Source organism: Aegilops tauschii, chromosome 2 (genome assembly GCF_002575655.3).
Source record: "Aegilops tauschii subsp. strangulata cultivar AL8/78 chromosome 2, Aet v6.0, whole genome shotgun sequence".
NCBI classification, from domain to species: Eukaryota; Viridiplantae; Streptophyta; class Magnoliopsida; order Poales; family Poaceae; genus Aegilops; species Aegilops tauschii.
In genome coordinates, this window is record NC_053036.3 from 355122279 (window position 1) to 355136121 (window position 13843).

At 45.4% G+C, this 13843-nt stretch overlaps 1 protein-coding gene across 1 annotated transcript; it reads right to left on the reverse strand.

Moving 5' to 3' along the window:
- Positions 1-9505: 9505 nt before the first annotated feature.
- LOC141041020 (uncharacterized) lies at positions 9506-10342 on the reverse strand. Its single transcript, XM_073507132.1, has one exon. The coding sequence runs from the start codon at positions 10340-10342 to the stop codon at positions 9506-9508; it is 837 nt and encodes a 278-aa protein (XP_073363233.1).
- Between the last annotated feature and the right edge of the window lie 3501 nt (positions 10343-13843).

A 13843-nucleotide genomic window follows, 5' to 3' on the forward strand; every position in this document is an offset into this window, starting at 1 on the left:
GTGGGAGCCAACATGGGTATCCAGATCCCGCTGTTGGTTATTGACCGGAGAGGCGTCTCGGTCATGTCTGCATGTCTCCCGAACCCGTAGGGTCTACACACTTAAGGTCCGGTGACGCTAGGGTTGTAGAGATATATGTATGCGGAAACCCGAAAGTTGTTCGGAGTCCCGGATGAGATCCCAGATGTCACGAGAGGTTACGGAATGGTCCGGAGGTAAAGATTTATATATGGGAAGTCTTATTTTGGTCGCCGGAAAAGTTTCGCGCTTTATCGGTATTGTACCGGGAGTGCCGAAAGGGGTCCGGGGGTCCACCAGCCCCGGGGGGCCACATGGGCTGTAAGGGGTGCGCCTTGGCCTATATGGGCCAAGGGCACCAGCCCCAAGAGGCCCATGCGCAAGAGATAAGAAAAAAGGGAGAGTCCTAAAGGGGGAAGGCACCTCCGAGGTGCCTTGGGGGGGAAGGACTCCCCCCTGGCCGCACCCTTCCTTGGAGGAAGGGGCAAGGCTGCGCCCCCCCCTCTCCCTTGGCCCTATATATAGTGGGGGGAAGGGAGGGCAGCGATAACTAAGCCTTGGGCGCCTCCCTCCTCCCCTGCAACACCTCTCTCTCTCTCGCAGAAGCTCGGCGAAGCCCTGCCGGAGACCCGCTACATCCACCACCACGCCGTCGTGCTGTTGGATCTCCATCAACCTCTCCTCCCCCCTTGCTGGATCAAGAAGGAGGAGACGTCGCTGCACCGTACATGTGTTGAACGCGGAGGTGCCGTCCGTTCGGCACTCGGTCATCGGTGATTTGGATCACGGCGAGTACGACTCCGTCATCCACGTTCATTGGAACGCTTCCGCTCGCGATCTACAAGGGTATGTAGATGCACTCCTTTCCCCTCGTTGCTAGTAGACTCCATAGATACATCTTGGTGAGCGTAGGAAAATTTTAAATTATGCTACGATTCCCAACAGTGGTATCAGAGCCAGGTTTATGCGTAGTTACTATGCACGAGTAGAACACAAAGTAGTTGTGGGCGTTGAGTTTGCCAATTCTTCTTGCCGCTACTAGTCTTTTCTTGTTTCGGCGGCATTATAGGATGAAGCGGCCCGGACCGACCTTACACGTACTCTTACGTGAGACAGGTTCCACCGACTGACATGCACTAGATGCATAAGGTGGCTAGCGGGTGTCTGTCTCTCCTACTTTAGTCGGAACGGATTCGATGAAAAGGGTCCTTATGAAGGGTAAATAGAAATTGGCAAATCACGTTGTGGTCATACGTAGGTAAGAAACGTTCTTGCTAGAAACCTACAAACCACGTAAAAACTTGCAACAACCATTAGAGGACGTCTAACTTGTTTTTGCAGCAAGTGCTATGTGATATGATATGGCCAGAAGATGTGATGAATGATATATGTGATGTATGAGATTGATCATATTCTTGTAATAGGAATCACGACTTGCATGTCGATGAGTATGACAACCGGCAGGAGCCATAGGAGTTGTCTTTATTATTTTGCATGACCTGCGAGTCATTGAATAACGCCATGTAAATTACTTTACTTTGTTGCTAAACGAGTTGGCCATAGAAGTAGAAGTAATCGTTGGCGTGACAACTTCATGAAGACATAATGATGGAGATCATGGTGTCATGCCGGTGACAAAGATGATCATGGTGCCCCGAAGATGGAGATCAAAGGAGCATGATGATATTGGCCATATCATGTCACTATTTGATTGCATGTGATGTTTATCATGTTTCTGCATCTTATTTGCTTAGAACGACGGTAGCAAGTAGGATGATCCCTTATAATAATTTCAAGAAAGTGTTCACCCTAACTGTGCACCGTTGCGAAGGTTCGTCGTTTCGAAGCACCACGTGATGATCGGGTGTGATAGATTCTTACGTTCGAATACAACGGGTGTTGACGAGCCTAGCATGTACAGACATGGCCTCGGAACACACGCAATACACTTAGGTTGACTTGACGAGCCTAGCATGTACAGACATGGCCTCGGAACACGGAGGACCGAAAGGTCGAGCATGAGTCGTATAGAAGATACGATCAACATGGAGATGTTCACCGATCTTGACTAGTCCGTCTCACGTGATGATCGGACACGGCCTAGTTGAACTCGGATCATGTTTCACTTAGATGACTAGAGGGATGTCTATCTGAGTGGGAGTTCATAATCAGATGAACTTCATTATCATGAACATAGTAAAAAAGTATTTGCAAATTATGTCATGGCTTGCGCTTTAGTTCTACTGGTTAAGATATGTTCCTAGAGAAAATTTAGTTGAAAGTTGGTAGTAGCAATTATGCGGACTCGGTCCGTAAACTGAGGATTGTCCTCATTACTGCACAGAAGGCTTATGTCCTTAATGCACCGCTCGGTGTGCTGAACCTCAGCGTCGTCTGTAGATGTTACAAAACATCTGACATACACGTTTTGATAACTACGTGATAGTTCGGTGCGGTTTAGAATTGTGGCACCAAAGACGTTTCTGAAACGTCGCAGAACATGTGAGATGTTCCGAAGACTGAAATTGGGATTTCAGACTAGTGCCCACGTCAAGAGGTATGAGACCCCTGACAAGTTTCTTAAGCCTGCAAACTAAGGGAGAAAAGCTCAATCATTGAGCGTGTGCTCAGATTGTCTGAGTGCCACAATCGCTTGAATCGAGTGGGAGTTAATCTCCCAGATGAGATAGTGATAGTTCTCCATAGTCACTGCCACCAAGCTAGTAGAGCTTCGTGATGAACTATAACATATCAAGGATAGTTATGATGATCCTTGAGCTATTCGCGATGTTTGACACCGCGAGAGTAGAAATCAAGAAGGAGCATCAATTGTTGATGGTTAGTAAAACCACTAGTTTAAGAAGGGCAAGAGCAAAAGGGATACTTCATGAAACAGCAAGTCGTTTGCTGCTCTAGTGAAGAATCCCAAGGTTGAACCCAAACCCGAGACTAAGTGCTTCTGTAATGAGAGGAACGGTCACTGAAGCAGTACTACCCTAGATACTTGGTAGATGAGAAGGCAGGCAAGGTCGACAAAGTATATTGGATATACGTTATATGAATGTGTACTTTACTAGTACTCCTAGCAGCACCAGGGTATTAGATACTGGTTCGGTTGCTAAGTGTTAGTAACTCGAAATAAAAGCTGCGGAATAAATGGAGACTAGCTAAAGGTGAGATGACGATATGTGTTTCCAAGGTTGATGTGATCAAGCATCGCATGCTCCCTCTACCATCGAGATTTGGTGGTTGCGCTGAACATGATTGGATTATGTTTACCGCAAAATGGTTATTCATTTAAGGAGAATAATGGTTACTCTGTTTATTTGAATAATACTTTCAATGGTCTTGCACCTAAAATGAATCTCGATCGTAGTGATACACATGTTCATGCCAAAAGATATAAGATAGTAATGATAGTACCACATACTTGTGGCACTGCCACTTGAGTCATATTGGTGTAGAACGCATGAAGAAGCTCCATGTAGGTGGATCTTTGGACTCACTCATTTTTGAAAAGATTGAGACATGCGAACCATGTCTATTGGTATATATGCATGAAGAAACTCCATACAGATGGATCATTTGGACTCACTTGATTATGAATCACTTGAGACATGCAAATCATACCACATGGGCAAGATGACTGAAAGGCCTCGTTTTCAGTGAGATGGAACAAGAGAGCAATTTATTGGAAGTAATACATTTTGATGTATGCAGTCCAATGAATGCTGAGGCATGCAGTGGATATCGTTATGTTCTTACTTCACAGATGATTTGAGTAGATGCTGAGTGTATTTACTTGATGAAACACTAGTCTGAATTATTGAAAGGTTCAAGCAATTTCAGAGTGAAGTTGAAGATCGTCGTGACAAGAGGATAAAATGTCTGTGATTTGATCATAGAGATGAGTATCTGAGATACGAGTTTGGCACACAATTGAGACATTGTGGAAAGTGCTTCACAATTAATACCGCCTGGAACACCATAGTGTGATGGTGTGTCCGAACATCATAACCGCACCCTATTGGATATGGTGCATACCATGATGTTTCTTATCAAATTACCACTATCATTTATGGGTTAGGCATTAGAGACAACCGCATTCACTTTAAAAGGGGCACCACGCAATTCCGTTGAGACGACACCGTTTATAGAAACCTAAGTTGTCGTTTCTTAAAAGTTTGGGGCTGCGATGCTTATGTGAAAAAGTTTCAGGCTGATCAGCTCGAACCCAAAGCGGATAAATGCATCTTCATAGAATACCCAAAAACAGTTGGGTATACCTCCTATCTGGAAGCAAAAGTAATTGCTTCTAGAAACGAGTCCTTTCTCGAGGAAAAGTTTCTCTCGAAAGAATTGAGTGGGAGGATGGTGGAGACTTGATAAGGTTATTGAACCGTCGCTTCAACTAGTGTGTAGCAGGGCACAGGAAGTTGTTCCTGTGGCACCTACACCAATTGAAGTGGAAGCTTATGATAGTGATCATGAAACTTCGGATCAAGTCACTACCAAACCTCGTAGGATGACGAGGATGCGCACTACTTCAGAGTAATGCGTGATCCTGTCTTGGAAGTCATGTTGCTAGACAACAATGAACCTACGAGCTATGGAAAAGCGATGGTAGGCCCATATCCCGACGAATGGCTCGAGGCCATGAAATCCGAGATAGAATCCATGTATCAGAACAAAGCATGGACTTTGGTGAACTTGCCCGATGATCGGCAAGCCATTGAGATAAATGGATCTTTAAGAAGAAGACGGACATGGACGGTAATGTTACCGTCTATGAAGCTCGACTTGTGGCAAAGAGTATTTTCACAAGTTCAAGGAGTTGACTACGATGAGTTTTTCTCATCCGTAGCGATGCTTAGGTCCGTCGGAATCATGTTAGCATTAGCTACATTTATGAAATCTGGCAGATGGATGTCAAAACAAGTTTCCTTACCAGTTTTCGTAAGGAAAGGTTGTATGTGATACAATCAGAAAGGTTTTTTCGATCCTAAGGATGCTAAAAGGTATGCTAGCTCCAGCGATCCTTCCATGGATCAGAGCAAGCATCTCGGAGTCAGAATATACGCTTTGATGGGGTGATCAAAGTTTTTGGGTTTATACAAAGTTTGTTAGAAACTTGTATTTACAATAAAGTGAGTGGGAGCGCTACAACATTTCTGATAAGTATATGTGAGTGACATATTGAAGATCCGAAATGATGTAAAATTTCTGGAAAGCATAAAGGGTTGTTTGAAAGGAGTTTTTCAAAGGAAGACCTGGATAAAGCTACTTACATATTGGGCATCAAGATCCATAGAGATAGATCAAGACGCCTGATGATACTTTCAAAAGATAGCACACCTTGACATGATTTTGAAAGAGTTCAAAATAGATCAGTAAAGAAGGAGTTCTTGGCTGTGTTACAAGGTGTGAGTATTGAGTGAGACTCAAGACCTGACCACAGCAGAAGATAGAGAAAGGACGAAGGTCGTCCCCTATGCTTTAGACATAGGCTCTATAGTATGCTATGCTGTGTACCGCACATGTAGTGTGCCTTGCCATGAGTTGGTCAAGAGGGTACAATGGTGATCCGGGAAAGGATCTCATGACAGCGGTCGAACTTATCCTTAGCACCTAGTGGATTAAGGAATTTTCTCGATTATGGAGGTGGAAAGGAGTTCGTCGTAAAGGGTTACGTCGATGCGAACTTTGACACTAATCCGGATGACTCTGAGTAGTAAACCGGATTCGTATAGTAGAGCAATTATTTGAAATGGCTCCAACTAGCGCGTGGTAGCATCCACAAGATGACATAGATATTCGTAAAGCACACGGTTCTGAAAGGTTCAGACCCGTTGACTAATAACCTCTCTCACAAGCATAACATGACCAAACCAGAACACATTGAGTGATAATCACATAGTGATGTGAACTAGATCGTTGACTCTAGTAAACTCTTTAGATGTTGGTCACATGGTGATGTGACCAGTGAGTGTTAATCACATGGTGATGTGAACTAGATTATTGACTCTAGTGCAAGTGGGAGACTGTTGGAAATATGCCCTAGAGGCAATAATAAATGGTTATTATTATATTTCTTTGTTCATGGTAATTGTCTATTATTCATGCTATAATTGTATTGTCCGGAAATCGTAATACATGTGTGAATACATAGACCACAACCTGTCCCTAGTAAGCCTCTAGTTGACTAGCTCGTTGATCAACAGATAGTCATGGTTTCATGACTATGGACATTGGATGTCATTGATAACGGGATCATATCATTAGGAGAATGATGTGATGGACAAGACCCAACTTAAGCATAGCATAAAAGATCGTGTAGTTTCGTTTGCTAGAGCTTTTCCAATGTCAAGTATCTTTTCCTTAGACCATGAGATCGTGCAACTCCCGGATACCGTAGGAGTGCTTTGGGTGTGCCAAACGTCACAACGTAACTGGGTGACTATAAAGGTGCATTACGGGTATCTCCGAAAGTGTCTGTTAGGTTGGCACGGATCGAGACTGGGATTTGTCACTCCGTGTGACGGAGAGGTATCTCTGGGCCCACTCGGTAATGCATCATCATAATGAGCTCAATGTGACTAAGGCGTTAGTCACGGGATCATGCATTGCGGTACGAGTAAAGAGACTTGCCGGTAACGAGATTGAACAAGGTATTGGGATACCGACGATCGAATCTCGGGCAAGTAACATACCGATTGACAAAGGGAATTGCATACGGATTGATTGAATCCTCGACACCGTGGTTCATCCGATGATATCATCGTGGAACATGTGGGAGCCAACATGGGTATCCAGATCCCGCTGTTGGTTATTGACCGGAGAGGCGTCTCGGTCATGTCTGCATGTCTCCCGAACCCGTAGGGTCTACACACTTAAGGTCCGGTGACGCTAGGGTTGTAGAGATATATGTATGCGGAAACCCGAAAGTTGTTCGGAGTCCCGGATGAGATCCCAGATGTCACGAGAGGTTACGGAATGGTCCGGAGGTAAAGATTTATATATGGGAAGTCTTATTTTGGTCGCCGGAAAAGTTTCGCGCTTTATCGGTATTGTACCGGGAGTGCCGAAAGGGGTCCGGGGGTCCACCAGCCCCGGGGGGCCACATGGGCTGTAAGGGGTGCGCCTTGGCCTATATGGGCCAAGGGCACCAGCCCCAAGAGGCCCATGCGCAAGAGATAAGAAAAAAGGGAGAGTCCTAAAGGGGGAAGGCACCTCCGAGGTGCCTTGGGGGGGAAGGACTCCCCCCTGGCCGCACCCTTCCTTGGAGGAAGGGGCAAGGCTGCGCCCCCCCCTCTCCCTTGGCCCTATATATAGTGGGGGGAAGGGAGGGCAGCGATAACTAAGCCTTGGGCGCCTCCCTCCTCCCCTGCAACACCTCTCTCTCTCTCGCAGAAGCTCGGCGAAGCCCTGCCGGAGACCCGCTACATCCACCACCACGCCGTCGTGCTGTTGGATCTCCATCAACCTCTCCTCCCCCCTTGCTGGATCAAGAAGGAGGAGACGTCGCTGCACCGTACATGTGTTGAACGCGGAGGTGCCGTCCGTTCGGCACTCGGTCATCGGTGATTTGGATCACGGCGAGTACGACTCCGTCATCCACGTTCATTGGAACGCTTCCGCTCGCGATCTACAAGGGTATGTAGATGCACTCCTTTCCCCTCGTTGCTAGTAGACTCCATAGATGCATCTTGGTGAGCGTAGGAAAATTTTAAATTATGCTACGATTCCCAACACAATCCTCCTTTCCTCTTTGGCATGTACAATTTCCACCATACAAACCAATGCATCCGTTTCTTCTCCTCACTATCTCCCCACCAAAACCCTGCCATTTCATCTGTTATTGCCTTACAAATTCCTTTTGGCAATTTAAAAACTGACATAGCATATGAGGGGATTGATTGGGCCACTGCTTTCAACAAAATTTCCTTTCCCTGTGCAGAATGTATTTTCTCCTTCCACCCTTTAATTCTCTGACAAATTCGGTCAATCAAGTGCTGAAAACAATCACTTCTGTCCACACCTACAATTGTAGGAAGACCAAGGTATTTGTCAGATAGTGCTTCTGTTAAAATGTCAAGGGTCCTGCATACATCTTCCCTGACAACAACATTTGTATTGGGGCTGAGAAAAACACTTGATTTTGCCGTACTGACAAGCTGTCCAGAGCTTGCACAATATACATCTAAAACCCTCCTCAAAGCATTTGCATTCTGTGTATTGGCCTTCATAAGAATGAGAGAATCGTCTGCGAAAAGCAAGTGGGAGATGGATGGTGCATTACGACGGACTTTGATACCTTCCAAGCCACCCACCTCTTCCTCATGGGCCAACATGCTCGATAATCCTTCAGAACAAAGCAGAAATAAATAAGGGGACAAGGGGTCGCCTTGCCTTAATCCTCTAGTAGGTATTATCTCATCCATTTCTGCACCATTAAACCTTATCTTATAGCTTACTGAGGAAACACACTCCATTATCATCTCAATCCAACCCGGATCAAAGCCGAGTTTTAACATCATCTGCTCCAAGAAACTCCACTCCACACGATCATATGCTTTCATCATGTCTAACTTGACCGCACAATGCCCATTAGAGCCATGAGTTTTTTCTTTATTGCATGAAAGCATTCATACGCAATAAGCACATTATATGTTATGAGTCTACCAGGCACAAACGCACTCTGTGTGGGGGATATGATCTCGGGAAGAACTTTCTTTAACCTGTTCGCATGCATTTTAGAGATGATTTTATATACCACATTGCATAAACTGATTGGCTTGAACTGTGTTATTGCCTCTGGGCTATCTACCTTTGGTATTAACACAATATTTGTGTGATTCCACCCTGCTGGTACTTTCCTCATCTGTACTGCTTCGAGAACCTCATCAGTGAGCTCCTCCCCCAAAATGTGCCAAAACCTCTTGTAAAAGACTGCATGTAAACCGTCCGGCCCCGGTGCCTTCATGTCTCCAATTTGAAATAGTGCTTTTTTGACCTCATCCCGGGTGTATGGAGCTGTTAACATGCTATTCATCTCAGGCGTTACACGTGTTTTAACAGTCTGCATCAATTGTTGATCACAAACCACACCATCAGAATGAAAGAGACCATCAAAATAATCACGAAGCAGTGGACTGAGGTTATCGTTCCCCTCGGTCCACCCATTATTATTATTACGGAGTTTTTTATCATATTCCTTCTCCTCCTTGCTGAAGCAAATTGGTTAAAATAATTTGTATTACTATCGCCTTTCCGAAGCCATCGAACCCTACCACGCTGGGCCCAGAAGATTTCTTCCTGGTCCAGTAGATTTTCAATTAGGACCGAGAGTTCTTTCTGCTTCGCCCTACCCTCCTCCGTATATGGTGCCTGCATGAGTGCCTCCAACTCCTTCTGAGCTTTGTTAAGTCGGGCTCTAGGCCCTTTCAGAGTCTTTCTATCCCAATCATGCAAGTCACAATGGACTGAATCAATTTTTTCCTTTCACAGATGGGTGCAAGCCTTGCTGCACAGCCTTTTGCCAAGCTGTCCTTACAACTTCTTCGACAGTTTCCTCTTCTAGCCATCTGGCCTCAAACTGGCGCTTGAACTTGGGTCTGTTCTCCACGACTCCAGAGAGATATTCAGTGTCTAGCAAGATGGGTCTATGGTCAGATTTCCCCATCTCCAAGTTACACAAACCTGCATACAGATGCATACCCATCCATTCAGCGTTTGTAACAGCCCTGTCCAAGCGTTCCTTCAGTCCACCCCTAAACCAAGTGAACTTATCTCCAACATACCCCATGTCCTCCAAGGAGCAGTCGGAAAGAGCATCTTGGAATGCAACTAGTCGGGAGTGGTGTCGTGGTACCCCTCCCTCCTTTTCAGAAGACAGTAAAATTTCATTAAAGTCACCAATGATAACCCATGGGAGCCTTGAGTGTGTGTGTAGGTCTCGTATGTACCTATAGGTACGATCCTTGTGCTCCCAGCTAGGTTCTCCATAAATTCCTGTTAGCCTCCATATGTTCCCATTTGTCTCATGGATATTCACATCAATTCCTGTAAGAGTGGTGGTTTGGGAGTAGATCCTAACCTCCTTCTTCCAAACCATCAAGAGCCCACCCCTTCTTCCATCCGGACTTGGTACAACTATTTTTTCATCCATACCAAGCCTCCTCCTTAATGCTTCTGCCTTTTCATCATCCAACTGTGTTTCAGACAGAAAAAACACATCGGGTTTATGCCGCCTCTGCATATCCAAAAGCGACAGAACTGTCGGGGCGCCTAATATGCCCCGACAGTTCCTGCTAATGATCCTCATTGCTCCCGGCGATCACCCACAAGCGGTGTCGCCGATGCATCAACCTGCGGGTTAGCAGCACTTGAGTTCGCCCTCAGTCTCTTTGGATCATGGATCTTCTCTGGTGTACTCATCTGACTCTTGTCCACCCTGTCACTTCTTCCAGATTCCAGCAGACCAACTCTCTCGTTTACAAAGCCTGGCGGTGGAGTTAAAACCTCCCTCCCTCCATTACTTGTCACTGAACCATCATCTCCAATAAGTCTCTTTTTTGCCATCGGAACAACAGCCCCCTGGTTATTCATCCTCCTGTCTAGCTCCATGTCATTCTGGCCTTTGGGATTTGGGTCCTCCGGATCAACTTGTTCTCTGTCGAGCCCCCCATCTCTTCCCCTAGGCCTTCCCATGTTCGCCCTTCCCCTACCACTTCCAGATCCACCAGAGGGATCATCATAATTCACCAGGAGCCAGTCCCCCCACTCGCAGTCCTCTGGGTGGTGGAGACCATCCCCACACTCAGTAACCAGGTGTCCAATCAGAACACAAAAGTCACAGAAGTCAGGAAGCTTTTCATATTCAACAGGATACCTTTTGCTTTCCTTCAATGTCAACGGAACAAACCGAACAATGGGGGTATCCAGCATTATATGGACTCGAGCCCTCAAATACTTTGCTGGGTTTATACGCCCCTCATTGACCATGACTTTGATCGGGGGGATTCCCACTTTTTTAGCTATTTTCTCAGCAATCTCCGTTTTCTTCATGAGACCATCCGGTATGCCAATAATGCGTGCCCACACAGCGATACGATCGAGTTTATACTCCTCGACGTTTGACAGTCCATCATATTCTTCCAACACCACAGCGGCATTTCGGAACAACCATGGGCCACCATTCATGACGCGATTCCAGTCACCTATGCAAAGGAATTGGGCGAGGAAGATGTTTGGCTTCTTATCCTTGAAGATCACTCCCTGCGCCGGCGCCCAGGCGTTCCGCATCGCCTTATACAAAGCAACATGACTAAAGGGTTTGGTCGTATGAACCCTAAAAATGGCGATCCAACGAGTTTCTTCTATTAATCCTTCAATCTCTCCCGACAGATCCAACTCCTCTTCCTCCTCCTCATGGAGGTTCAGCCCTGAAAACCTGTCTTCCAGATTTGCTTCTGATCCGGTCATACCTCTCCCACCCCCACTTCCCGACGCGACGTCCTCCGGCGCCTTTCCACTCCTCCTCTCCGCCATGCAAGCCGTCAATAGCAGTCAAGAACTATCTGGGATCGCGCACAGGTCAACACAATCAACCCTATGCGAGAATTTTTCGGTGTAGATGTGAGATATGTGGAACCCTAGCGGCGCGCCGCAAGGGGATATGTGGAACCCTAGTCGCAAGGGGATATGTGGAACCCTAGTCGCAAGGGAATATGTGGAACCCTAGTGATCATTTCGTAGGTAAAGACTATTAATGGCCACAAGTCTTAGGTCGATTGAACGTAGGGCAGCGAGGTGGGCTCCACCGCCTCCACGGCCGGGTCGGGTTGGACTATTACACTTGCATGCACCAGTTTTTTCCACGGGTACGACGGGTGACTCATTCACTCCTTTCCCAGCGGTACGCTGGCCTTTTTGCTACGGTGAGTCCATAGTCCGAAAGCTTCGAGATGCTTGGATGTGTGGATGCACTGAAAATGTACATATTTAAGGGCCGGCCTAACCTACTCAGCCACATCTCTGGCGTACGTACGCTGACTTGATCATGTGCGGCTGTCTCTCCTCCGTGTCGTAACCTGGGTCGTTTTAAACTCTGTTAAAATAAACAAGGTTGTGTAAATAAATATTTATTAAATTATGTCGTGATTTTATTGATCGAATAAATTTTAGAATTTTATTTGCTAAAAACCTATTGGTTTATTAAAGAAAAATATACTTTTATTTGGTAAGTCGATAAAACGTGAGACAGTTGACACGGCTCCAAGAAAAACTACGAAAAAAAATCAATGACAGAGGGAAAACATCAAAACAAAAAGGGGAGGGAGAATGAACATAAGGTTTTTTTTTGGTAAAAAATGAACATAAGGTTGGACGATGCGGTATGCCAATAAATAAGGGAACCTTACATCTTTTTTGAAATATATATATAATAGACATAGTACGACCAAAGCCAAGCATTTCCAATCTTTGACATAAGATTGATGTTAATATCGCTAGAGGTCAAACTACTAATCCGTAGGCTTTCATCTGACTAGTCCCCTTCATTGGATATATTATTTTGTACCGTGGGATAAATGAGTAAAAGGGGGCATGAGTAGTTAGCTTTGCATGCAGATTAGATTTATAATTAACTGCGATTTTTTATGCAACAATTACTCCCATAAATTACGTGATGCCTAACTTCACGTGCTTCCTTCCTATGGTGTGCTTCCTTCCGACCGTGCTTCTGATGGTGTATGTGCTTCATTCACATTATAGACGTGCTTCCTTCTGTTGATGCCGAGATGGTGGTCACACATGCGTCTTTCCAATGGTGACGGCGTCCTTATGGTGGTGTTTGTGCTTCATTCACATTGTAGATGTGCTTGCTTCCGGTCGAAGTTCTTTTTCCGCAACCAGACATCCCAAGGGATCAACATGGATGCACCATTAGCCGAGGGTCGTGCTTACTCCATATGGTGGACGTGCTTCCTTCTATTGGTGAACGGAGGGATGCTGCCACATAGATGTATGTACCGAGTGTTGTGCTTCATCGTGCATCCTTCTCGTTGATCCTCATGCCTACGAGTGAGCCAAGCGCCGCTTGCTCGTGGAGGTTAGTCCTAACGAAGAGATGGGCTGTGGATCACATCCTAGTGGGTCGTGCAACCTGGAGGCACCGCTGGAGAGAGTGGGGAAGCTAAGCGATGAGGAGGCTTGGAAGCAGTAAGGGAAGATATGAGCAATGACAATGTGGGGATGTCAACCTCGGCTGTGAATTCAGTTGGAACAAGATTTACGAAATCATGGTAATGAGAAGGCTTGAAAGCAGCAGGGGAGAGAGAAGATAATAACGGGTTGAGAAATTATGGGGACTGGACACATGATTTACGGAAGGTTGAGATTTTTAGCAAAATCATGGCCATGGGATGGAATTGCAATCGGCGATACAGGACCAGTCTGAAAATCGCATGGAATCAGACGTGTGAGTGAAAGCGTTTCTCTATATGGCCAAAATATCACGCATTAAGACACAAATGTCAAAAATTATCCACATGGATGTATTATTATTATTATTGTTATTGTTATTGTTATCATTATTATTATTATTATTATTATGGAAAGGCGGGAACTCTGCTTACTTCAGTAACCACTCAGAACGAGTGGTTAACTATATGAAAGACAATGAAGTAAAAAATGAAAACTATTTATAAAAGTAAATACATTATTTACATGACGCGGTGAGAAAAAAATGAAACGCTAGAAATCCTATGGGAAGTAGTACAAACAAATCCTTAGGAAAAAATTATATATGATTCAATCATAAGAA